The 25284-nt window shown below is 36.8% G+C and overlaps 4 protein-coding genes and 2 pseudogenes across 5 annotated transcripts; 4 read left to right on the forward strand and 2 right to left on the reverse strand.

The window, feature by feature from the left end:
* Positions 1 to 988: 988 nt before the first annotated feature.
* On the forward strand, positions 989 to 1594 carry LOC101301050 (annotated as a pseudogene).
* A 455-nt stretch (positions 1595 to 2049) lies between these two features.
* On the reverse strand, positions 2050 to 3631 carry LOC101298161. The gene is made up of 6 exons (XM_004306411.1): positions 3427 to 3631; positions 3146 to 3345; positions 2920 to 2991; positions 2672 to 2725; positions 2517 to 2555; positions 2050 to 2420 (listed from the first exon to the last, which is right to left on the reverse strand). Exons 1-6 carry the CDS (start codon positions 3590 to 3592, stop codon positions 2289 to 2291), a joined length of 663 nt encoding a protein of 220 aa, XP_004306459.1. The 5' UTR covers positions 3593 to 3631; the 3' UTR covers positions 2050 to 2288.
* Positions 3632 to 7417: 3786 nt separating this feature from the next.
* Positions 7418 to 9354, forward strand: LOC101301337 (exonuclease 1-like). Its single transcript, XM_004308140.1, has 5 exons — positions 7418 to 7623; positions 7724 to 7837; positions 7922 to 8081; positions 8171 to 8308; positions 9199 to 9354. Exons 1-5 carry the CDS (start codon positions 7418 to 7420, stop codon positions 9352 to 9354), a joined length of 774 nt encoding a protein of 257 aa, XP_004308188.1.
* A 1895-nt stretch (positions 9355 to 11249) lies between these two features.
* On the forward strand, positions 11250 to 14641 carry LOC101298455 (annotated as a pseudogene). The gene is made up of 5 exons (XR_185145.1): positions 11250 to 11398; positions 13274 to 13496; positions 13785 to 13934; positions 14004 to 14081; positions 14201 to 14641. The product of XR_185145.1 is annotated as a 60S ribosomal protein L27-like (transcript).
* Positions 14642 to 16308: 1667 nt separating this feature from the next.
* LOC101298740 (germin-like protein 9-3-like) lies at positions 16309 to 18841 on the forward strand. Its single transcript, XM_004306412.1, has 3 exons — positions 16309 to 16323; positions 16526 to 16569; positions 17865 to 18841. The coding sequence occupies exon 3, from the start codon at positions 18061 to 18063 to the stop codon at positions 18679 to 18681; it is 621 nt and encodes a 206-aa protein (XP_004306460.1). The 5' UTR covers positions 16309 to 16323; positions 16526 to 16569; positions 17865 to 18060; the 3' UTR covers positions 18682 to 18841.
* Positions 18842 to 19858: 1017 nt separating this feature from the next.
* LOC101301621 (subtilisin-like protease-like) lies at positions 19859 to 24910 on the reverse strand. Its single transcript, XM_004308141.1, has 11 exons — positions 24839 to 24910; positions 24524 to 24627; positions 24309 to 24406; positions 23819 to 23983; positions 23377 to 23488; positions 22678 to 23215; positions 22496 to 22596; positions 22096 to 22338; positions 21398 to 21512; positions 20701 to 20914; positions 19859 to 20409 (listed from the first exon to the last, which is right to left on the reverse strand). The coding sequence occupies exons 1-11, from the start codon at positions 24908 to 24910 to the stop codon at positions 19859 to 19861; spliced, it is 2313 nt and encodes a 770-aa protein (XP_004308189.1).
* Between the last annotated feature and the right edge of the window lie 374 nt (positions 24911 to 25284).

Below are 25284 nucleotides of genomic sequence, written 5' to 3' on the forward strand. Positions count from 1 at the left end.
AATCAACAGAACAAAAGTTGTCCAAACAGAACAAAAGTTTCATCAAATTTGAAGATGATTTGGGTACCGAATTAGATTAAATAAATCAACAGAACAAAACAAAAGTTGTCCAAACAGAACCGTTCGTGTAAATTATGATTACGGAAGCTCAAATGATCTTCAAATTTGATGAAACTTTGCAGGAATGATCTACACACTGTGTTTTAGACATTGTACGGTTGAGATGTGGAAATATGACCTGAAAGTAAGCGAAATAAGGAGTCCCGCATTTTAATTTCAAAGAGGGATCCATCTAGGGGACTGTATATATATATATAAGATGCTGTGCAAATCGTATCTATCTAACAATTGGTTTGATTACGCTGTGAATTCAATCAATTTATAAATTGATTTTCCTCTCATATTATCATTCCAACATACTAGATTACTAGGTAATCCCCACCCAGAGCTGTAACTATATTTAGTGCTAAAGAGCCAGGGATCTGTTCTACTATTAATGTGTTGAAACAAGGTATTAGAGTATGTAAACTTCCGCTAGCTTTCTGCCTATATTCTGGACTTGAGTATGCCAATGATCAATGTTAGTTTTTCCCTTTGGAAGTAAGCAACTCTCGTGGTTTTGAACCTTCCGGCACACCCTTGAATGTTCCTTGTCCATATTGTTACTTATCGCTCCGCTATAAACTGTCTGCATTCTGCAGCATTGAACTGTGGCATATCATAAGGAGTTCAGTCAAGTTGATATTCTTGTTAGGTACGCTCAAATGCGGGCCTACGGCATTTTCAATCTGGCTAAGAAGTAGAAAACAAAAAAATAGCATAGAACATTTCGAAAATGAAACTCGTCTTTATTGGTTGATACCATGGCTAATAACTAGGAAGTAGAAACTCATCAACTCCCAGAAATTTAGCATATACAAATACCTAACAAGATACTGATTACCAGCACCACTATCCCAAGCATAAGCTAATTAAACAGTTACCGACCATGGTCTTGAGATATTTCCCACTACTCAGTAGTACTTTCCTTGGCCACCTCCAAAAAGGACCCTAGCAGGTGATCCTGACATCCTTTCCGACTTTATAGTGCCTCTAAATAACAGCCAAAGTTGATGGAACATTCTTTACCTACACTGGACTGTGTGGTGTATTCGATGGAGTTGCTGAAACCTTTAAGGTAACCAAAGCTTCTTTGACTAAATTCCCTGCTCTTGACGGCCAGTGTGCCATATGTGGTGCTTCAGTTTCCTGCAAATGTATTTTAAACCCTCACGCAAATCCTTGCACATCTGAACTTTTGTTTGTTGTTGCTGGTTCCTTGAAGTAGGGTTTGTGGACCCAAAGAACGTTCTGTATACTCAAAAGCTTCAAGCTGGTGCCATGTTTGTGTTTCCAAAGGGACTAGTGTCAATACAACGCACAGCCAGACATGCCTTCTTTTGCTGTTTCAGCATTTGGAAATGCAAATGCTGGAACAGTTTTAGTGCCATTGTCAGTATTTGCCACAGGAATTGATGACGAGATCCTGGCTAACTCATTCAAGACCGACGTTGATACCGTTGAGAAGATCAAGGCTTGCCTCACCTCTAAATAAAAGACGGATTAACATAGCAAAACACCTTATACTCAACAGATGTAAAACTTGAAATTTGTTTAGTCCATGTGTTTTTATGTCGATGTTTGTTTAGGCCTTATAATTTTATTTTAATCTGAACGGTCTTTAAAGTCTTGTCCTCCATCTTCGTCATCTTGTACTTATAGGCATTCACATGTCCGATCATGGGTATCAGGTTAGGCTCTAACGCCGGTACTTCGGTACCAGGGTATCAGGTTAGAGGGAGTTAGACTTTAAAGGGCTGTTTAGTATCACGATCTCAAGTAATCACTGTCCAACATAAGGTGCCATATGCCTTAGATGATGCAAAGTCTAGTTTGGATGAGACTGCTTTCACTAGGTTGAGAAAGCAGCAATCTAGACAGCTTTCAGAGTTGATGAAAATGTAGTTTAAGCAAAGCGATAAGCAGATAGAATAAATGGGCGAAAGGGATACATTTTGAAGAGAAATATGGTAATTAGTTTTGGGATAGCTAACAAAGCTACCGACTAGAAATTAACATGGAATGAGATACATAAACCATAAACTAGAATCAGTACAATGTTTTCTACCCAAAATAGAGAAAGCAGCAAACTAGAAAGTTCATAGAATGCAGTTTGAGACAGCAAGTGCGGCCATTGCTGCATAACATTTGACCTGATCTTTTGGTCTAATCTTCATCGATTCGGTGCTTTATTCATCAAGGAACAATTCATGAAAATGATCTTCGTCAAAAGGATCATCACCCATTAGACAGCAATCCACAAGATTACTTATTATACTGGGTGACCTCTCTTTATCGGAAAGAACAACGACAGCTGCAGACTATTCATTTAAGAGGCAAATTAGAAATCAAGAGATGGGAGATATGGTTCAAATCATTAGCAGCAGCAATAACATATAATAAACAAAATCTCTTACATGATAAAGAATAAAGCAGGACAGCTTCTGAGATAGTTCCTGCATACCAATCCATCATTTTGTGAAAGATTAGAACAGCCGGAATAGATACACTAAACACAAACTATACCAATATCTGGATGAAAAGCCTGATTTACAATGGGAAAATGACTCACAAATTTGCGTTCAACTTTGTCTCTGAATTCACGATACTTGATTGAAAAAGCATCCTGCAGACGGCAGACGATAACATAAGCAGAGGCAAAGGAATTAGGCTACGAATCAATCTTTGGACACCATATTGCCATTCTAGTAGTAAAGGTCACACATGAAAACTCATCGCAAGATAAGACAGACAAGAAGACGCAATAATAAGACTAAGAAACTGACAAGACACAAATGAAGGAAATAATGAGATGCCAACCTCAGTCGTGCCCTCTGGCGGTCTAACTTCAATGACAGCAGTATAGATTTCCCCAGAGACGATCGGTTCAACCTGCAATGTTGTTACAAAAGTGTTCAAGTTGAAAATAGCAACAAAATGAGTAATACAAACTGAGCAACAGCTTTTCATTAAGATGTAAAAAAATAATAGAACATATATAATCATATTATAGTTTAGATAAGAGAGGATATAGTGAATTGAGTACCCATTGAGTGCTGAGACCACAAGCCAGAACATAGAGAGCACGCCCAGCCCTGAAAACGATGGTGGTGTCCATAAGATGTGTACGTTTTGATGCACTGACAGTCATCTGTTTCTCATCCCACTTCAATTCGCATGAAAGGCCCTTAGCTTCAAACACTGCTTCCACCTCTTTCTTCCAGACATGCTTCATATCCTCTTCTTCTGCACACCCAGAATTAATTTCAATCATAAGTTAAAACCCATTACTTAAAATTGTGAGCGCAGTCGAGAGGAGGAACATACTGCAGAGACCCTCCTCCTCGAATACGACGGTGATGGATCCGTATCCGTATGTAGTATCGTCCATACTGGTATCGCTATCCGCCGAGCTCTTTTCCATCATCTCACTGGTATCGCTATCCATCTCACTGTTGTCGCTCTCCATCTCCGCCGCGCTCTTTTCCATCATCTTCGAATTCCAGACGTCTCCTTTTAATTTTTTTTTTTTGAAAAATCCAGACGTCTCTCTGTTTCGTAGGATTTGGTGGCGAAAGAGGCGGGATACTTATAGGCATTCACACGTCCGATCGTGGGCCTTTGGTCAAGGCCCACAATGCCAAATAAATAAGGAAATCCCAAGAGATTAAGGAAAATCGATTAAGGAAAATCGATTACCATAAAATTTTGATACACGCTGGGCTTGGGCCTCCATACTGTATACTCATCCCTATTAGGGATGGGGACATAATATTGAACAGGAGAGGTCCATTGCAAACCGCACTCAACAGGGAAAGAAATCGGGGTTAATGAGGAATAAGCTCGACGTTTTATGGGGTCATGGAAGTGAATCATTACGAAGGACAAGAACATGGTAAGGCGGTGGCTGAGCAGCCCATCTAGTGCTGGGCTCGAGTCGGTTCGGTTTGGGTTTTTGGAAAACCCGAAACTTTCGGATCAGAATGAGTCGGCCTTTTCAAAATGTAAACCCGACTGAGACCGGCCTGATTCGGGCTTTTGGGCCCAAAAAGGGTTTGATGAATAAAACAACGATAATGCCTCAGTTTCACTAACCATTAGGCTTAGGGATGGCAATGGGTAGGGTAGGGTACGGAGATCAAAATACCCCCATACCCTTTTACATTTCTCATCCCCGTACCCGTCCTCGTACCCGTAATTAGATAATGGGGATTTCCAGTACTCGTACCCTTTAGGGATTACGTTTCCATACCCGTACCCGTACCCGTTAACAATTATATATTAAATTAAAAACTTTTTAAATAAGAAATACAATTATATAAAAGTATGAAATTAAAATCAAATACCAAAATAAATAAGTTTCATGCTTCAATCCAATAAAAATAAATACAAGTCTTGGTTAAAACAGAAAAATACCGATGAATTTCATTAAGAGAATAAAAATATATAATAAAAAGGAAGGTCCATTAAATGTTTATTAAGAGAATCACAAATTTTTTTACATAAATATTTATTTATAAATTATATATAAATATATATAATAATAATAAATTATATAATTATATATAATAATTTCATCCTTAATGGGTGGGGACGGAGACGAATATCAAAATACCATACCCGCCCCGTACCCTATTTAAGAATCCGAATATTGGGGATCCTCATCCCCGTTACCCGTTTATACCCGTATATCTTCCCCGTTAGGGTCGAATACTCATGGGTACCCTACCCGCTGGGGATTATTGTCATCCCTAATTAGGCTATTACATTATGCACTTCACAAACATTAATATTTCTAACCATTTTAAATATGTTTCACAACAAACTGACTTAAAATAGACCGATGACAATGAAACCATCAAAGACAAGATAATACTGCCATCCAACCCCGGACATCCATCATGTCAGTGTTCTTCCTCCAAGTTACAACTTTTACGACTGGCTCACTCTTTTCCCAAAACTTTGAGCTGTTCTCAGTTTAAAGCAACAAAGCATGAAAGTTCAATGACAGGCATCCATCTTTATCCGTATATGCCTGCAAGTTCACCAAAGTGATACAACAAAAACACAATCAATCTTTATAATTTATCAAAGTTCATCCCAAAGTTAGCAATTCATACATGGCAGCAAGCATCTAGAAGGGGTGGTAAGATAATCACAAATAGAACTCATGTGATGTGGCAAGTTCCTTATCAGTGCATATGATGATATCATAATCACTACCTAACACTAACACTTCTGCTAACACATCCTAAAACCCTTAAAAATAATCAGATCAATACTTAGAGATGCATAATTATAAGAGTATATTAGCACCGCTTACAATAAGTTCTGAGTATATTAGCACTGTTTGCAAAACAAAATGAAGCACTAGATAACTCTATGTACAAATTAAGCTTTCAGTACAAACAATTTTACAAAACACTAGAACAATACATTATTATTTATTTTTTTGATGTTTTCCCTCTTTAGCTTAGACGCCTTCGATGACTTAGATATCTTACATGCTATAGCTTTCCTTTTAGAAGCTTGAGACGATTTGGTAGTAAAAGGCATTCTCGGGTGATCCACAATACCATTAACACCTTCTTCCTTTTCTTGTTCTGCATCATAGATACCAACAAGCAATAAGAAATCATGGCTAGCAGCGAAGGCTGTAATTTGTAAATTGAGACACAACGACTAAGTATTAAAAAAAAAAAAGAAGAAGCTTACCTTCCTCCGCAGATTCATAAAATTCCATATTCTCAATAGTTGGAACATACTGAATGTTGTGGATACTCTAAGACCTAATCCAATCTTGGTAGCAGATTAAGGTCTCCATTGTCTTGGGAGTTAAAGAACTCCGAAATGGATCGATCACCCTTCTGCCAGTGCTGAATGAAGACTCGGCTGCTACCGTGCTCACTTGGATGGCCAATACATCTTTTGCAAGTGTAGCAAGACCTAGATACTTGTCATTGTTCATCTCCCACCATTCTAATATGTTGAATTTCTCAAGGCTTGGAGGCTTCTCAATTGGGTCTAGTAGGTATATGTCCACTTCATGTACAACAACAACTTCTTGCGAGTCTTCCAATTCTCTCTCACATTCTTCTTCCATGTCTTTTATGATTCCAGTAGTCTCTATGGTACTCTTTTTGGATGAGGATTTGTTGGCTTGGCCATCTATGCTTTGATTGCTCTCTCCACCCCTAGATTTTCCTGATTTGGAAGATGATGGAACATACATTGAGCTGCTATAAAGATCACAAAGCTCCACAAGAAGCTCTTTAACCTCGTCAGACTTCTTCTTAATTTCAACATACCCCATCTTGAGCCATTTCTTGCATATACTTTCAAAGTTTCTGATCTTGTATCTTGGGTTTAACACCAAGGCAATGAATAAACTGGTTGCAGTCATCTAAGGTGGCAAAATACTTCTCATATACTTGATTTTCATATTTGAAGCCATATCAAACAAGGTTTTCTCAATCGACGCACCGGTACACATTTCAGGTTTAGTGAGCAATCCATCGATCTTGGCCTTTATACCAACTATATCATGAAAAGGTTTCATGAAGTTGGGTGATTGGAGGCACTAATCCTCACTGTCACTTGAAAGAAAATTCTCAGAAACTTCACAAATATAGTAGTTTTTTCCAATCATGTCTAATTGGTGGTCCAATCTTTTTCTTCCTTTGTTTCTTCCTTGCATTAGTTGCATCATCAGTTAGACTTACTTCCCCCGAGTCTTGAATCAGCTCATCATCAAAATCAATGTCTTCAACCTCTTCAAAGTATCTCTGGTACTTATGGTCCTCATCTTCTGCCATTCTATCAAAGGCATTCCTCAGCTCTAATGCAGTGGATAACATTAGATAAGTAGAGTTCCATCTCAAACGATTCACCAACCTAGCTATCAACAAGTGATGCAGCTTGATGATGAGCCGCACAATTCACTTGTCTCAGAACTCATTCCCATGACAAGGATAGTTGTTATATTTGAGTAGTTTTCATGACAAACAAAGATCTCTACTAAAAACTAAACGAATCAGGAAATATATTTATTTCACGATCAAGATAAGGTAAGTATAAGTATAATAAATAAATGATCCCTAATGTGATTATAATTACATGTTTATTGTGTGTCTCTATAAATACCCATCTATAATTCTCAACCTTTGCATAGTGCCGCAGCTAAAACTAATACAAGTAAGTAAGTAGTTAATTTGGATAGTTAATTACTCCTTGCATGGTTAGTTGTTTGTCGCGCTGCTTAATATTCCAACGAGCTGCTTAATTACATGCATGCTTTCCAAATTGCTGCAGATTGAAGATGGGGATAGGAAACGGAAGCGAATTGTTGGATAGCTTTGGAGACGCAGTAAAAAGAGGCATTCCCCTAGATAGTTTGGTCAACGAAGGCATTACGAATGTTGGGGTTGACACCACTCATAGGCTTGTGATCGCGAAGAGTCGACTTCAGGCTCACCAAAGGAGAGGCCACTCCTTGGTCAGTGAGGGCCTTACGAATGATGAACTGTACGTATTTTAAAATTACTTTTAATTATAATTATACATATGTGTTACTTTCTATAGCGACAACATGATTAACCTAATTCATTCTGAATCTCAATTCTAGGCATGCAGAATATTTCATGGATGATTGTTGTAAGAATGTTGATGTACTGAGGCAGAATGGACTTGATCCTATTTTGGTGTTTGATGGGAATGCTACACCTTTAAAGACCAAAATGTATGCTTTTTGTATATCTCAATCTTATTTTCTCTTTTCACTTACAAGATATTGTTGGTAATCTAAATCTACTACGATACACAGAATGGAGCTGAGGAGAGCGATACGTGAGGAAAACAAGAAGAAGAATAAAAACACAAGTAAGAAAAAGCATCCAGCTGATAGTGCTTTTAGTGCCCGAAATATTCAAAGTTACAAGTGGCCAGTTCAAAGATACATTCCTGACAGATCCAACGTATGCAAGGTAAACAGATTATCCCTACTTCTTAAAGATGATGAATTTGTCTGACAATTTCATCTTATGTTTAACAAATCATATATTGTTTTTTAAAGTGGTTGATAAAGAAAGGAATACAATTCTTTGTAGCTCCGTACGAAGCGGATGCCCAATTGACACACTTGGCAAGCAAGAAAATAATAGATGCCATCATCACTATTGATTCAGACCTTATAGCATTTGGATGTGGAAAAGTGAGTTAGGTAGCTTATCACTTATTTAATTGTTATATTAGTATGTTTGTATGAAAAATTAACCCTTTGTTTTTTTTTTTGTTCTTCCAGGTTTTATATAGAGAAATTTTAAATACACTCCCCTAATATCTTAATACACACCTCTGTTATTTTATGTTTTTATTGAGATTTTATAGGTAAGCTAAATGACCAAAACAAACATCTATTATTAAAAAAAAAAAAATACACACTAGAAGTATTCTTTTCAACATCTTCTACGGTTCTACCCTAATATCGTCGAAAGCACGTCTTCTCCCGTAACCCCAACTCTTCTCCACAATTCATTTAGGTTGTATTTTTTTCTTCTTCTTCTTTTATTTTTATTTTTTTTATCTGTATCAGCTTTGGTTTGATCTTGCAGATCATACTGTCATGTACTGCATCTTTATCATGACATGTTTTATCGAATAACTAGCTATCTATATATGTTTAATAGCTACTAGTTATCTATATATGTTTAATAGCTACTGTACTTCTACAATTCTACTAGCTTGTGAATTTTGAAAACTTGTATTGGTGATTTGGAGTTCGGATATAACAATAATCATTATATTATAAATTGAACGATGATAACCAAAAATTTCTAGCAAAAATTAGATGAAATAATATGTAAAAAGAGGTACCAAATAGCAAATATGTATTAATTATATTAAATAATAGAATATTTCATAAATTAAGGGCATTTTAGGCAGTCTGGGATGTGTATTAAGTATAATACTAAAATAAAAAACTTGATAAGTGGTGTATTAAGTAAGAGGTGTGTATTAAGATATTAGGGGTGTGTATTTAAAATTTCTCTTTTATATAACATGAATTTTGAAAGAAAAACATGTGATTATTATTCTTTTCAGCGGTTAAAAGAAGCGAAGGATGCCTACAAAAACTTTACGCCACACAAGCTTTTAGAAATGTCAATTATAATTGGTTGCGACTATTTACCAAATTTGGCAGGCATAGGCATTGCAAAAGCTCCCGAAAAGGTTGCGAAGGCTGATTACAAGCAGTGACGTAGCTAGAAACTTTTTACAAGAGGGTCAAATTTTAGATAACTTTTCATATATCACATAAAATTCTAGATAATGGTTTCTTAGGCATAATAGTCATTCTAGAGCTATTATTGGGAAGGAATTTGAAAAAATTTCAACAACAAAGAAAACAGGACCCATGTATAACTTAGTCCCATAATCTTAATTTATTTCGCATGGGTAGTAACAATTTTAGCTAATGCTAAATTATGGGAAATGCCGAAATGGAATAGAGACAAAGGCTGACATGCGATGACGATGTACTTAGTCTTAGAATATTAAGACAGAAAAATAAGAAAAAGATAGTTGAAAATAAAAATGAAGAAAAGAAAATAAATACATGATAGGGTTTAGCCTTTTAGGTAGATTTGTAAGTGTTTGGCAGAAGACATATCTATTATTTTTGAGTCCAGTGTTTTAAGAAAATGAATATAGATTGGCTTATATTTTTATCTTTGTCTTTGTGTCATAGGGGTCAAATATGTAGTGTTATGATAATATGTATAATAAGATGTAAAAAATTCAACCAATGAGAAACATGGTAAAAAATTGAGAAGGGTCAATTGACCCTTTTGGCCCTATTGTGGCTACGCCACTGATTACAAGGATGTCATTACCTTTACGAAAGATCTTACGCTTAGAACTGGGGTGGGGAATACACATGATACAACTTCCAAGTTGGATATTATACGATATTTCGAGATGGCGATTCTAGCATTCACGTATCAACAAGTTTATGATCCTGAATCCATGACTTGTCAACGCTTATCTCATATAAAATACAATAAGCTACAAACTGATGTGGTAATACAAATACCGATATTTTTAGGACCTCGTCTGACGAACAAGTGTGTTCATGAAATTGCAATGGGAGAAAGAGAATCAAAGCTAGAGGAAACTGATGTAGATAAACAGCCTGAAAATTTTCCGGGAAAGACACTTGAGCATGGACCGAATTCTTTGGAAGGAATGCTCAAGAGAAGACAACAAGCAGAAGAGAGAAAGGAGGCAACCAAGAAGACAAAAGATGTCTAGAATTTTATTGAATAAAATTCAGTTTAGTACCCTAAACTTTGACGTTAAAATCAGCTTAGTCTCTCATTTCGAAAATCCATCTTTTTAGTCTCTTAACTCTCAAATTCCTACATTTTGGTCTAAATTTTGATGTTAGTTTCAAAATTGTCGTCAGCTGCTGACCTGGAGCCGACAAGAAAGGCCCACGTAGTAATGCTGGCTCTTAATTTATACCAAATGACGAAATTGGCCCTTGTGACTGTTTTCCCTCCATTACAGCCCAGATCCCTAAACCTAATCTTATCAATTATCATAACCTCTATTACAGCCTCCATTACAGCCTCTGTACCCTCTCTCTCTCTCCCTTCTCTCCTTCTCATCTGAAACCGTCGAAACACAAGTTCATTGAACTCATGGCGGAGCCCGATGAATGGATACCTCGACAAGAAAACAAAGGCGATGAAAACCCAAGGAACCGATTCCCAAAATACGGTGAGTTTTAGATGATGATTTGAACCTGGGTTTTGTATGAACATGAGTTTTTGTATGTACCTGAGTTTTTGGGGTTTAGGTTTGGAAGCTTCTGCAGTGGTTGATATCGAGAGCTCGGCTTTCCAATTTTGGGGGTTATTATATTTCTCTCTCATACAAATCTGAAATTGAATATGAATACTTTACACCCAACTATCATAATAAACATCACTCACCAACTTTAAATGAATAATTATTAACCAAAAAACAAAATAATTGTAATGTTGGGTCATTAAGAGTGTATATATTGACTTCCGAGCTTGAGAGCTTCGAGAGGTTGAACTGCTTTTTTTTTTGGCTTCGAGAGAAAGAAGTGCAGCGCCGCCGTCACCATGGTGAAATTCTTGAACCCGATTCTGCTCCAAGGTCGCTACGCCGGCCGCAAGGGCGTCATCGTCAAGTCAAGGCCTTTGATGACCGCGCCTACGGCCACTGCCTGGTCGCCGGCATCAAGAAGTACCCCAGCAAGGTGATCCGAAAGGTGATAGGAGCATAAAATGCAACGTTCTTAATATGTTTTTATCTCCATTTATACTTTGCTTAACCCTTATTGTTGTAATATTGAGTCATTTAGTCAAGTTAAGAGTTTCTGGTAGAGTCGGTTGTACAATGTGCTAAAACGAGCTGAAAACACAGAATTTGTCAAGAGTTTTATTTAGAGTGGGATTCCTTGTGCAACTAGGAAGCCTAGTTGGATTAAAAGTCTTCATTACTTGACGATTCTGTAATATTAGTGATATTTACCTTGTCTTTATTTTATTTCTTCTTTCTTATTTTCAGAAATTAAAGAAGAGATAATGTAGCGCAAATTGAGGATTAAACAAGGAGATAATCAGGAAGAGAGAGAAAAAATGTAGAAAAGCCCAAAAGAAGGCCCAAGCAGCCCAAGGAAGGAAGGAGAAGTGAATTTGGATTCCAACTCTAAAAATTGAAGAGAAGTTCAATTTGAACTTTGAACAAGTAATCCTTGCTATGAAGACTCTTGGAGGCTAAGCAATGTATCTAGACATGATTCAAGCTGCATTCAAAGAATTATTGCACATGTCTAGAAATATCTTTAGAGATAAGATAAATATCTTTGAAGATAAGGAAAATATCAGTGGAGATAAATATCAGACTTTGTGCAATCAAGGAGGACCATTAGATCAAGATTGAATCAAGGGCCAAGAGCAATTCATGGACACTATATAAAGGCAGCTTGGCTTCATAAATTGGGATCACATTTTCATACAAACACAAGCCAGAACTCTACCAATTTCTCACCATAAACCCTATACAAAAACTAGATTAGCCGAACCACCACCATTTCCCTTTTGTTTTGTATAATTCCATCACCAATTCCACCACCTTTGCAGCAACCATTCAAGGTTTCTACAAAGTGTGATCCATTCTTCTCATGGCTGTTTATGTTTCTGTAATTTTACAACACTTTGTCTATGAAGATTGTATGTTTTTATGGTTGCCGATTCGGTTTTGTAACATGTTTAGATTTTCTGATATTTATAACTTATGTATGACGATTGTTACAAACTTGTTCATGTGATATTTTCTGTGTTAGATTTAGGGCAGCATGTTTCAATGTGTTCTTGATTGTATTCGATTAGTTTTCTAAATCGAGCAGGCAAAATCAATGGTTGCATACAGCCTAAGGCCATGGTTGATATGTGGGTTGCGATTTCATCTACCAAAGTGATATATGATTTAGTCATACACGAAGTTGTCTAGGTCTTTGTTGCTTAAAAGTGGGTAAGTATAATTTTGAAAACTTGCATGTTAATAGGATGAGTGACGCCATACCTTGTGCATGTTTCTGATTCGGCTTACTATGCTTATGTGTTTTCTTGTTTAATTTCTACGCGAAGTGTTTTTAAATGAGTTAGCATACAATTTAGGATTACACGCGAAGTTGATTCTAAATACTTGTGAAGTCTTAACGATTGGAGTAACCGCGAAGGGCTCTAAATCAGAATCGGAATTGAAGTAGAGTTTAGGATGTGTAGAAACTGCTGTACCGAATGTCTCGCATAATTTGTTACATGTTCTTGAGTGTTTTCGTTTCTTGTTTTGTGTGAAGTTGTCGATCACATGTATATATGTTAGTTTATGTTTTATTTCAGCAGTAGTTTTAGTTAGATAAATCTTTCCAAACCCCCCCCCCCCCCCCCCCCCCCCCCCCCCCCCAAACCTTTCTGTGTATTATGTGAATATGTGTTAGCACTTATAAGTTCAATTCACCCTTTGACATCCCCGGACTGAACGATCCCTACTTATTCTATACTGACGATGAAATTTGCAGGGTATTAATTGTGTGAGGTTGCATTGCTTACTTTGTAGTCAAATTAATCTCCATCAAAAGGACTCGGCGAAGAAGACGGCGAAGAAGTCGACGGTGAAGCTTGTGGATCTGAAAAAGGTCGTCACCCCTGACGTGCTCACCAGCAAGGACAAGAAGGTCACCGCCTTGAAGGAGACTAAGAAGAGGTTCGGGGAAAGGTTCAAGATGGGGAAGAACAGGTGGTTCTTCACCAAGCTCAGGTTCTGAGCCCTGCAAGCAAAAACGGCGTCATCTCTGGAAAATGGTTATGGCTTTGGCTTATTAATTTTGGTTTTGGTATTTACTGTTGATTTTTTACTGAATTTTTTGGTTAACATCATCATTGGTATTTACTGAATTTTTTCTAGTTGATTTTGGTATTTACTGTTTTGGAATAGAACCTGTGTGGAAGACTATTATTATGATGGGTTGCTAAACAATGTCTAGTTTTATTTAGTTGTTATTGCTGAGATATTCTATTTGGGGGAAAAAAAACAATGTCATTTGTTGGTTAACATGAACTGTTTTTAACACAGTTGTTTTTAATGTGCAGTAGAACCTAATGATGATGGACTAGATGAACTGTTTGTGTATGGGAACCAAGTTCCTGATATGGGAGAGAGTCAAATGACATCTGTTGTTATGAGAAGGAGCAGTTACTAAAAAGAGAAAGATAAACGATGGAGATGCTTCATCTTCTAAGGTAATCTCTTCTTAAGACTATTAAGCTTAGATGTTTATATTGATGTGTTAACAAACTTTTTTGGTGTAGGAAAAGGGTACCAAACCGCCTCCAAAGACAAAAAATGAACTCAGAGCTAAGGCAGCAAAAATAAGGGAAGATGCAAAGGTAAAATATATGGAAATCAATTCATATTAAGTTCCTTATATAAATTAATATTTGTAACTCTGAGAATGTTGGTGTCCTTGGTTTTTAACGTGTCATTCCATTACTTTTCACTGATGTAGAATAAGAGGGAAGAAAAGAAGGCTGCAGCAAGAGAAGCATGCAAAGTTGCTCCAACTAGGGGAGGGCCACCAAACGTAGCTGCAAACAATGGAGGAGCAGCTTCAAGCAAGGGAAAAGCTTCTTCTGCACCACAAGCTTCTCAATCTTCCCAAGCTTCAACAAGGTCATCTGTGAGGAACAAGGGAAGTGCAAGGAATACTAGAAAATAGTGATCAGGCAAGATTATGATTTATAGAGGCATTGTGCATGTTTTTGTGCAACCATGTTATGTGTCTCATGGTTGCTTGTTCTAATCTTTTGCATAGATGATTAGAGCTATGAACTTGTGCAAACTTATGCATCTATTTGGTTTTTGTTAGAATGGATGTAAACATTGACTTATGCATCTATTTGGTTGTTATGTAGTAGCTTTTATTGACAAGTTTGTTTTGTTTTGGATTAAATCAGTTTTTTCCTTTTTTTTTTTTTTTTTTTTTTTTTTGTCATAAGTTGAATTTTGGATGAAAATCATATCAAATTGTCCATTATGCCCTTTCTCAAAATTTAAAGACTGATATGTGGGCCCTTCTTGTCTGCTCCATGTCAGCAGCTGACGTCATTTTCGGAGCCAACATCAAAATTTGGACTAAAGTGTAGTCATTTGAGAGTTAAGGGACTAAAAATATGAATTTTCGAAACGAGAGACTGAACTGATTTTAACACTAAAGTTCAGGGTACTAAACTGAATAATTTTATTTTGACGTTAATTTTTTTTTAACTCTATACGTAAAAGACCCTTATGTTTTTTCTTAGTTGAAATTTAGAACATACATTCTACATATAAATTGCTAAGTTTGATCTTCAAGATGGTTCTATTGCAGTCGGCAGAACTGTCTCTCCCAAGGATTAAAATGTCTGTATCGCATATCAATCGGTACTTTGAAAAATGGAGATATCGGATATATCAGTGATATTGAGGAAAAAATATCGAAAATTCGAGTAATTTTTTTTTAAATATTTAATTTATTGGATTTACTTATAAATTGTACAAACATCAACTTCATCTACATCTAGAAAAAGACTCTAAGTGGTTGAAAAGACGTACGGTGGTCCACAAAAGTATAATATTCAGACCAAAACATATAACCCTACGAATTGTACTGTTGAATATGATAATCGTATATTTCTTTGGAGCTGTCAACTATTCCCCTTATATTTTTTTTTCGAATATTGTTGATGGTGATTCTTGTTTACGCCCAAATTTTTTACATATATTTCTTTAATATATCAGAGATCTGTCGTAGATTTTCTAAATATTGTAGATATTTGACAGAATCAGAGATATTTAACGGAATCGGTGGAAGATAAGATATTTACCCCTCTAGATATATCGGTCACTCAAAAAAATGAGATATCGGAAGATAATATCGGATATATCGCATATATTTTAATCCTACTCTCTCCCATTCCAATAGTGAATTCACACTCAAAAAATTACAATCTTCACTCCCACTTTCTAAATTTAGTATATATTATTAGTTGTTGTGTTAAACTTTCTCTTTTGCCCCTTGCTCCATCTAAAATAGAACTTTTATCTGTCGCCTTCATCTTCAACCCCAGCGACCGAGATACAAGAACCTCATCAGTTCAATCTTCACGCCATTACAGTTCACCCATTGAAAATCAACAGCAAGGGCGAAGCCATCTAATGATGAACCATTATGTTCTATAAATAAGCTGATGATCTCTCATGAAAATAGAAAAGGAAATGTTGATGAGGTTCTTCTACTCTGGACGTTTGTTCTACGTACAAGAAGAGATCCTCCATGATTCGGCTTTTGTGTTTTTGGCTTGTGAAGGGCAAAACAGGAAGTGTGTATATAAAAAACATAAAAGATGTAGAAGGCACTCCGCACTCCCAATTTTAAATCTTACATTATTTATGCTACTAAATTACAGTTTACCTGAAACTTTTGAATCATAATGGTGCCCAGCTTTGATTTGGTCGTTATTCTCCCTTAGCAATTCTTTACTCGTCTTATTGGTTTAAATTTGTGACTGCAGAAAGAAGAAGAAGAGAGACCAACGAGCTGCAGGAGGCGATAAGAATGGAAGAGGGACTGCGCCCAGTTTAGCATGAAAGGTGTTTCATTCATCTTAATTTGTCTGTCTTATTTTCCTTTTAACATTTCAAAATAGAGGTCTACCTCAGTAACCATTAGTTGTGCTGAAATGAACATTGCATATTCCTTATACAAAATGATTTTGAGACACTTGCATATCTTCTGGGTTGCCAATACTTCCTCTTTCTGATATGATCTTGATTTTTTGTTGCTGGTGTTCAGTTTGGGAGAAAGTGGAGAGCAAGGGAAGAACTACTTATAATGAGGTGAGGTGGTTTCTCAAGTCTATCCAATGGATTCATTATATCAGGGGCATTTCTATGAGCTCAAAAGTTGTTGTTTGTATATGGATGCCCACATATTAAAGCTGGATTTCTTTCGTGTTTGACATCTAGTTCATCTTGAAAATCAGTAGAGTTCATATGTTACTTGACTTAAAACATTACCAAACTGATCTGCCATGCATTAACAGTTGGTACTTGACGAATTTGGGTTCTAGTCATCGAGTGCCAGTAATCAATATCATATGGTACACTTAGTATCGATGAAAAGTGATTCACAAGCTTCTGCTTCTACTAGTTTCCTCTGATTAATAGTAGTGGTCCTTGGTACTAGTAGCTATAAAAATGAAAACAAACTTTTGACTGTATTTTTAACTTCTTGAGTGTTCAAAGGCATGACTTGTTGGTAAGGAGGGTGTTAAGTTTGAGCTTACTAAATGTTAAGGGGGATGTAGCCAGAGGTCAACAACATTTAAAGGGAAGAACTAAAAGGAATCTGAAGCTAATTATACCATCGTTAGCGCAAGCATATAAATACAAGATCAACACATGTAAAACTCTTACCAGCGTTGTTGATGGAGATGGTCATGTCTGAAAGTTTAAGTCTTCTGTTCTCTCTCACAATGTGCTCCTTAAATGTGATAGGGACTGTATGCGTTTTATGATGAGAACACGGACTTATGCTTGTCTATTTATAGTGATCAACTAGTGCCTTACCCATTAAAGATTCCTAGTTGAATCCTATAAGATTTAGTGATTTTGCACTTCCTTTTGGTCTAATTTTGGCAAGGTATTTATTTTCAACCAAGTGTTGGGAGATGTCAAAATTCTGAAATCTCAGCTTAACACACAGAACTTTTCTACCAGCAAACATGATGGTGCAAGTAAACTACAAAGCATACATGATGTATATGTGACGAGATATAAAGGCAAAAACCAAAGAAAACAGCTAGTCAACAGATGAAAAAGATCAAAACCAACTCGCAAACAAGGCCAGCAACAAACACACAGAAGAAAACAACTCGTACCATATAGCAAAAGAGAGTAAGAGACAGCAAGTAGAATTATAACAAAACATAGAAAACAAGTCTAGCTCTTTCAATAGTTCCTGATTTCTTGACAGGAACTACCTGTTAAACCGACAGAAAATGCTAAATATATCCATCCTCTAATTAAAGCGCATATTCTACTGGATGCATTTCAACTCCCTCGTTTCCATACAATGCATCCTAAGAAATTCAGTCAAAATGATGTTCTGATAACGAGATACATACATGCAGGCTTGTAACATTTCAATCTTACCAAGAAGAAGAAAACACAGAAACAACATAGTAAATTTCAACAGCAGTTGGCAACAAGAACTTCTACATCAGCTCCTAGAAAATGATCTCTAGCTTTGATTATAAATAGATGGTCAGCAAAGCTAATGGTTACCCAGCACCATAATTTCCCGAGCAATCAATCCTTATATTGACCATGGCCTTGAGAAATTTTGCAGTACTAATACTAGCACTTTCCCTGGCCACTACTGAAAGGGCCATAGCAGGTGATCCTGATATCGTTTCTGACTTTATAATGCCGCCAAATAACACCAAAGTTGATGGAAGATTTTTCACTTACACTAAATTCCGTGGAATATTCGATGGAGTTCCTGAAACCTTTAAGGTCACAAAAGCTTCCTTGACTGAATTCCCTGCTCTTGATGGCCAGAGTGTGTCATATGCGGTGCTTCAGTTTCCTGCAAATGGTGGAGTAAACCCTCCTCACACGCACCCTCGCTCATCTGAACTTTTGTTCCTTGTTGCTGGTTTCTTGGAAGTAGGGTTTGTCGACACAAAGAACGTTCTGTATACTCAAAAGCTTAGAGTTGGAGACATGTTTGTGTTTCCAAAGGGACTAGTCCACTATCAGTATAACTCACGTCCTGACATCCCAGCCATTGCTGTTTCAGCATTTGGAAGTGCAAATGCCGGAACAGTTTCAGTGCCACTGTCAGTGTTTGCCACTGGGATTGACGATGAGATCCTCGCTAAATCATTCAAGACTGATGTGCATACCATTGAGAAGATCAAGGCTGGCCTTGCCCCTCATAAATGAGATACTTGATCAACCAACACCATAAATGTTGTCCTCTACACCTGTCTGAAAAGTGAAAACAGGCCTCAGACAAAGAGAATAAGGGGTCACATACAGCATCCCATTTCTTTTCCAAAAATTTGGTTACTTCTTGTTTATGTATCATGTTGTTCTGTTTGTTGTATAATGCAGCTGAAATTGAGCTTATGTTGTATCCCTCGTCGTACTTCCAATCATTTTATGATGATATAACCTGGTGTTTAGATGGCATATATAGGGAAAATTCATATATAGATAACCATAATCAGCAGTACAACATGAAGAGCAATTAACCAGTAACATATTTCATTACCTAGGAAATAAAATTGCATTCAAGAGTCAGTCTTCATCGTTATGGAAATTGTATTGTAACAAGTCAAGGTTTAAGAACATAACTTTCAAAACCATATGCCCATCGCCAAAAGGAATATTGGCAACAAACTCTTGTCCCAACTATGGCTGAAGTTCAAACTTCACAGTGTCCAAGGGTGAGAAGACAAAGGTGCTTACTCTTGGTTATTATCTACTTGTTTTTTATCTACTCTGAGATGAGTATTCTGTAGTCTTCTAATTTCTAACCTTGATATTTTGCAGTTACATCATTTTGCAGCCAAATATATAATTTATGCGGTACTGTTCAATTATGAAATATATGAATCAAAATAACAATGGCTAAACGTTATAAATATGAACATTAACACCGAAAGGGTAATACAAATTGTGTGGTAATCAAAATTTGAGCACATCAACTATACAGTACTAGTCACAAATAAGCAACAGAAGGATAAGACAATTACTGAGATAGGGTCAAGGGGATGAGCAATGGTGTATATAGAGAAATATGGTCCAGATTCTGCCTTTATCTCATAAAATTACAGAACATGTAAGAGCCTTCGGCTCGAACTGGCCATTTTTCTTTATGCATATACAAGAGTACATACGTACTATGAGAACATAGAGAACAATTTAAGAAATCAAACTGGGACTTCTAATATTGAGATACACACCAGCAGACATATACATATAAATATACATGTAGGAACTTTTGATTTTCTTCAGTTGCACAATCCACCCCCCCCCCCACCCACCCCTTCCTTCCAGGATTAATTCTCTTTTATCTTTTAGTTGACTCCAAGCAGTAACACTAACAGATTCCTAATTATTCTACATTCACACTAAACACAGTATTAACAGAATGTCGACCATCAAACCATGTTATTGACCCAAAACTGTAGCCAGTAGGAGCCTCCTTGCCATAAAATGAGACTTGGAAAGACACCTTCCTCACACCTTCAGCAAAAACTATCTTCTCTGGTAGAACCTTGACTACTAAGCCTACAGGAGCATTCACCTTTGCAATATATGTAGAATTGGGGGCTCCAACATTGGTTGCAGTTCTTTTAATTGTCATAACTGGCTGGTGCCGGTTAAGTTTACTAACAGAGATCGAAGGGTAGTTGATATTTGAGATGAGTTTTTCAGTGGAGACTTTCGGGCAGTTGAACTTTGTGTTTGACATTAATCTTATATCCTTCTCCTTGTAGCCATAATAACAAAGGAACTCGAGATAATTTTCTGTTATGGTTTCAAAAACTAGTCCTGGGTTAAGAGCCTTAATTGGGTTTATCTCTCCAACCCCCACCTCATGTGGATTTGCATAGTTGTTAGTGCTGTTTATCAAAGGCTTTTTCATGTTGTTGTACATGGTTGCTGAAACAAGACCACAGATCCAATTCAATATCTTCTTTGATGTTCTGGTACTTCAGATTAAAATCATGTCAAATATATATAAACATAATCTAGGTAATCTCTCGATATTGAAGTATTTAACAGCTATATATCCTTTGCATGGAGAATCATGTTAATCTAATTCTCTTATTATTTATTATTTCCTTTGGCATGCGCAGCATCTTCCTAATTTTTTTTAAACGAAGAAGTAATTAATGCTGTATAAAAAGTTGCACATGAGCCTCTTAGTTATGAATTTCAACCTCATATTACCTGTTGTCATAAGTGCTGATTTGATCATGGAAGATGTCCATCCACGATGCACTGACTTGATGAATGCAGCAGCACCTGTTACATGTGGACAAGCCATAGATGTTCCAGACTTTATGGAAAACTTGGATGGCTTTTCTCCATCTGGGACACTCCCTGGTTCATTCTTGGGACAGATGGCAGCTAAAATGGCCACTCCCGGAGCCATTATATCAGGCTGAACAGTATATCAAATAAGAGTATGAGCACCAATTAACGTCTCAGACTACAAGCAAGTTCAGAATATGCATACTTTCCATGTTTTAATTCATGTCAGAAGCATGTATTAATCTGGACCTCATTAGCATATGTGAAAACTGAGTGCATAAGTGGAAATGCAAAGAGACTAGAGGATTAAGCAAGAGAAACCTAAAATGAATAGCACAGCAGTTGAGATATAGAAATGTATCCATGAAACCTTGTATGGTTCATGTATGTAGGAATCCTGGGAAAATGGGGATGATGACTACCAGGTATATAATAAAGCTAGCATGTTATTTCAGAGTCGATGGGGCTCAGTGACCCTAGAGAGAGGGAGAGAGTGCTCTCAATATGTTCATCAGTGAGCCACCTACTGATCCCAACTTCCAGGCCATACAAATTTCACATGTCAATATTCATTGAGCAATATATTGTGACGGTGAAAGCAAAAGCAAATAACCTTGAGAATATTTTCTGTGAGCTGTGCGGGACCTCTGGATGAAAAATACGCGACTGTTGGTGCAGGTCTGTACCTGTGAACGTCAACTGTAGGGAGGATTGTCGCTCTAGGGTTTCTGTTTTTAAGACATAGATAAGTCAGTGTCCTATGACTCCTATCAGAGTTGTAAGCCATTGATGCATTTTTTAAGAAAGCTGCGGTATAAGAACCTAAGAGTGCCCATACAACAGTACAAGAGCACAAATTTCAGATTAGTAAATGCTATAAATGATAATGATTCAAGAAATTAGATGCAAGGAACCGTAGATTGTCTACATAACTTTGAATATGACTCGAATGTAGCATTAACCAGACATAGTGAGGATTCATCCTATTGCATAGGTCTGACCAGACTGATCAGATAAATTGCAGCTACAATATGGAATGCTAATTATTCAATACCTATCCTAAATGATGCAGTTTATAATAACAGATTAAAAATTTGTCTGCGAAGAGATGTCTAGGTGATGGCTAGCAATAGGGATAACACAAGACCAAAAGTTGTGATATGGCAGAGCAAAGAGCTAGCAGACAAGATCTCAAAATAGGAAAACAGAACAAGCAATCAGCAGTTCAGCATAGAAACATATATCATGGGAAAATGTGAAGTAAATTAACACACTAATCAATCAAAGAAGGCATAAATTTACAGAGCTTACTTGGTAGAGTTAATGTAATTGAGAATCTGAGACCCTACAGCATCTCCAACGTTTACAAATGGGAAAACGCCTGAATCAAAAGGCACAGTTTTCTCTTCCTCATCGATCAAAATCAACCCTTTGGCTTTAGCATCATCTACAACTAATTTCTTGATTTTTCTTGAAACAGTTTGATCATCAGCAACACACACAACAATCTTTCCAGCTACCTTTTTTGGATCAAATGATCCTGGATAGCAATTGCTGCAGATTAGGACAGAAACATCAAAACGATAAATTCTATTTCCCTGGTAAGATTGTCAAAACCGAAATAATTTACCACATCAAATTCCTTTCAATAAATAACAACCAAAAAAAAAATAAAAAAGCTAGAGGGTTGGTGAATAAAACTTATGACCACCTTGCTTCTGATACAGGTGTAAAATTAGCAGCAGCATCCTTTCCAAACACAAGAGGATACGTCCTCGAGCGAGTAAGATTGGAGAAATTAATAGCTGAACCCTATTAGAACATAGATATTAGAGAATTTTCAAAAACAAAATAAACGTCATCTCATATACACAACTTGATTAAGTAACTAACCGTGAAAGTTCTCCCATTACCAAGGACTACAGAAGATTGGAAATCCCTATCAATGTTAGAAGCTGCAACAGTGAAGATCCACGGCGCTGTGTTAACAACAGTGTAAGGATCAGGACCATCATTTCCTCCAGAGCAAATGACCATGACTCCCATTTGTTCAGCATGAAATGCTCCGATGGCTATGGGATCGTTTAAATAGTCAGGTTGAAATAGTGAGCTCAACCCAATGGAAATAGATATCATGTCTACTCCATCTCTAATTGCATCATCAATGGCCTTCAATATGGTGGCACCAGAACAACCAACATCTGAGCATGCCTTGTAGCATGCAATCCTAGCTGATGGCAAGCCTCCCTTTGATGTACCTTGTGCCAAGCCATAGTAACTAGCATCGGGAACTCGTGCACCCGCAGCTGTGGATGTAGTGTGAGTACCATGGCCAACAGAATCTCTTGGTGAGCCATTTGGTGCAGCTAAATGGCTCTGGTTACCAATCCTTGTCATTTCTACATTGTAGTATCTTGCACCTATCAATTTTCTAAGGCAAGTATAATGGTAATGGATCAAGATATAGGAAAATCTCATAACTGTTAAATAGAACTCTGAGATACTGATTTATTTAATTCGAAACATTATAATAGCTACTTGTCACCTATCCAAGATGTGCAATTTTAGATAGACTGGAGAGAACATTATTACCTGTTACAGTTAGATTTCTTGAAGTCGGGACCCTCCATACATACCCCTTTCCATCTTGAAGGGACTGCACCAATTCCCTCGTCATTGAAACTTGGAGACTCCGGCCATATACCTTGACCAACAAATAGAATGAAAAATTTCTGCTTTAGATGATATGCTTACCCAAATCATGTCAGAAATTGGCAACTTCAGAGCTAGCTAGTTGAATCCATATCTGTTCTAAATATATTTGCAGTTCTGGACCATATAGATTGTGGAGAAGCTGTCTTTTTAACTTTATGATTTGTCGAAGCCCGAAGGACACTAGAACAATGCAAGTTGCTTATAAGCTCGAACCTTTTTCTTTGCTTCTATATGTACCAAGCTTAATTTGACTCCTCAAACCCCTCTTGCACAGAAAGAAGGAAAGAAAAAAACTGAGAGATGATGGAGGAAGTGGTACCTGTGTCTATCACTCCAATAATAACGTCATCACTAGTGGTTGTTGGGCGTGGATGATATGAGACTCCGCCTGGTTCTGCCCCAGCCTCTTGTATGAAATCCCAAGAACGTGTTGTGTGTAGTTCAAGTATTGAATCTGGGAAGATGGAGACGACATCGGCATGCCCTACATTGTGTTGGGAAACCAAGTTAGACTATGAGTCATAATAAAACCAAGTTAATTTTATTTTTTCTTTCTTTTGTGAAATCATATTGTTTACAGTTTATGTGCTTTTAAATGTAAAATAAAATGCCCATAATCATTTGATATAGTGGCACAAGTATAAGAATCAGTGAGTTCTACCAAAGCCATGGTGCCTCTTTTTGTAAAATATGGGTAATGTATACGAAAATACAAATACAAAGTGGTATGCAATAAGAGAAAAGTGGTATACGAAAATACAAATACAAAGTTATGCAATAAGAGAAAAGAAGAGACAGGAAATTATTACCTGACAGAGCAGAAGCTTCACTCTCTGTAAGCATGGCAGAGAATCCTCTAAAAGCATGATTATACTTGTGAATTATAGATGTTCTTTCTCTCTGATGGCTGGCAGAAAAAAACATTTGTATATAATTGAAAAGTGGGCGTGTAAAAATCAAATGATAAAAAGTGCAACACATGATCATAAAACATTTGTTAAGGATGAATGATGGTGATGGCAACCTTGGAATGATGGATGACAGCATTTCCAAATAAGCTGATTCTGCAGATTCAGCCTCTCTTCTATTTCCATCTGATAACGAACTTCCCATGTACACCACATGATGCTGCCAAAGAAACAAGAACATTGATTTCACAATAAGAATGACACGTCATTTCGATATGTTGGTGAAATTCTTGTGGATAAATTCCAATTATGTAATACAATTCATGTTCATATTCATATTCTGAGAAAATAAGAAGATTACGAGAAAAAGAACTGAAGAGGAAAGCAGATTAGGACATAGAGAGTATGGAAACGAACCCTCTTGAAATTACCTTGGGAATGTTTGAAGTGGCGGTTGCAGCGCAGAGGAGAAAACAGGAGAGGAGAAGAAGAAATGGAGTCATGGAAACTCAGTGCAGGGAGTGAACTGGTGAAGAGCGGTTTGGAGTATGTACTTATGCAGCCACATATGTAGTTTGCAGGCTAAGTTTGAAGTGAAAGCTTTTTATAAGCTTGAACATTGAGCAAAGCATCTATGCCACTTTTGTGGTACATAATATACAGCATTAGATTTGCAATCCTAGATAGAAAAAATACATGTTGAGTATTTAATTTCCAGAAATAATTGCATCTTGCATGTATCCTTGCTGAGAAACAATAAATATCTTCATGACACATAGCAATCAATCATGTAGTAGATTAGAAGATCATGGTATAGATTTTTTGTTTATTAGAGCTTCACATGGTTATAAGCTATAAGACCATTAAGCAGAAATAT

The sequence above is a fragment of the Fragaria vesca genome, linkage group LG7, assembly GCF_000184155.1.
Source record: "Fragaria vesca subsp. vesca linkage group LG7, FraVesHawaii_1.0, whole genome shotgun sequence".
In the NCBI taxonomy this organism is placed as follows: domain Eukaryota; kingdom Viridiplantae; phylum Streptophyta; class Magnoliopsida; order Rosales; family Rosaceae; genus Fragaria; species Fragaria vesca.

Excerpts from the sequence above, each read along its gene's own strand:
- LOC101301337 (XM_004308140.1), top strand. The coding sequence starts at position 7,418 with ATGGGGATAGGAAACGGAAGCGAATTGTTGGATAGCTTTGGAGACGCA. Across the intron at positions 8,082-8,170 it reads ACAGATCCAACGTATGCAAG|TGGTTGATAAAGAAAGGAAT; the intron begins GTAAACAGATTA and ends TGTTTTTTAAAG. Across the intron at positions 8,309-9,198 it reads TAGCATTTGGATGTGGAAAA|CGGTTAAAAGAAGCGAAGGA; the intron begins GTGAGTTAGGTA and ends TATTCTTTTCAG.
- LOC101298161 (XM_004306411.1), bottom strand. The coding sequence starts at position 3,592 with ATGATGGAAAAGAGCGCGGCGGAGATGGAGAGCGACAACAGTGAGATG. Across the intron at positions 3,346-3,426 it reads CGAGGAGGAGGGTCTCTGCA|AAGAAGAGGATATGAAGCAT; the intron begins GTATGTTCCTCC and ends CTGGGTGTGCAG. Across the intron at positions 2,421-2,516 it reads CCTGCTTTATTCTTTATCAT|TCTGCAGCTGTCGTTGTTCT; the intron begins GTAAGAGATTTT and ends TTAAATGAATAG.
- LOC101301621 (XM_004308141.1), bottom strand. The coding sequence starts at position 24,910 with ATGACTCCATTTCTTCTTCTCCTCTCCTGTTTTCTCCTCTGCGCTGCA. Across the intron at positions 23,216-23,376 it reads AAGAAATCTAACTGTAACAG|AAAATTGATAGGTGCAAGAT; the intron begins GTAATAATGTTC and ends TACTTGCCTTAG. Across the intron at positions 21,513-22,095 it reads AATTACATTAACTCTACCAA|AAACCCTAGAGCGACAATCC; the intron begins GTAAGCTCTGTA and ends TCTTAAAAACAG.
- LOC101298740 (XM_004306412.1), top strand. The coding sequence starts at position 18,061 with ATGGCCTTGAGAAATTTTGCAGTACTAATACTAGCACTTTCCCTGGCC.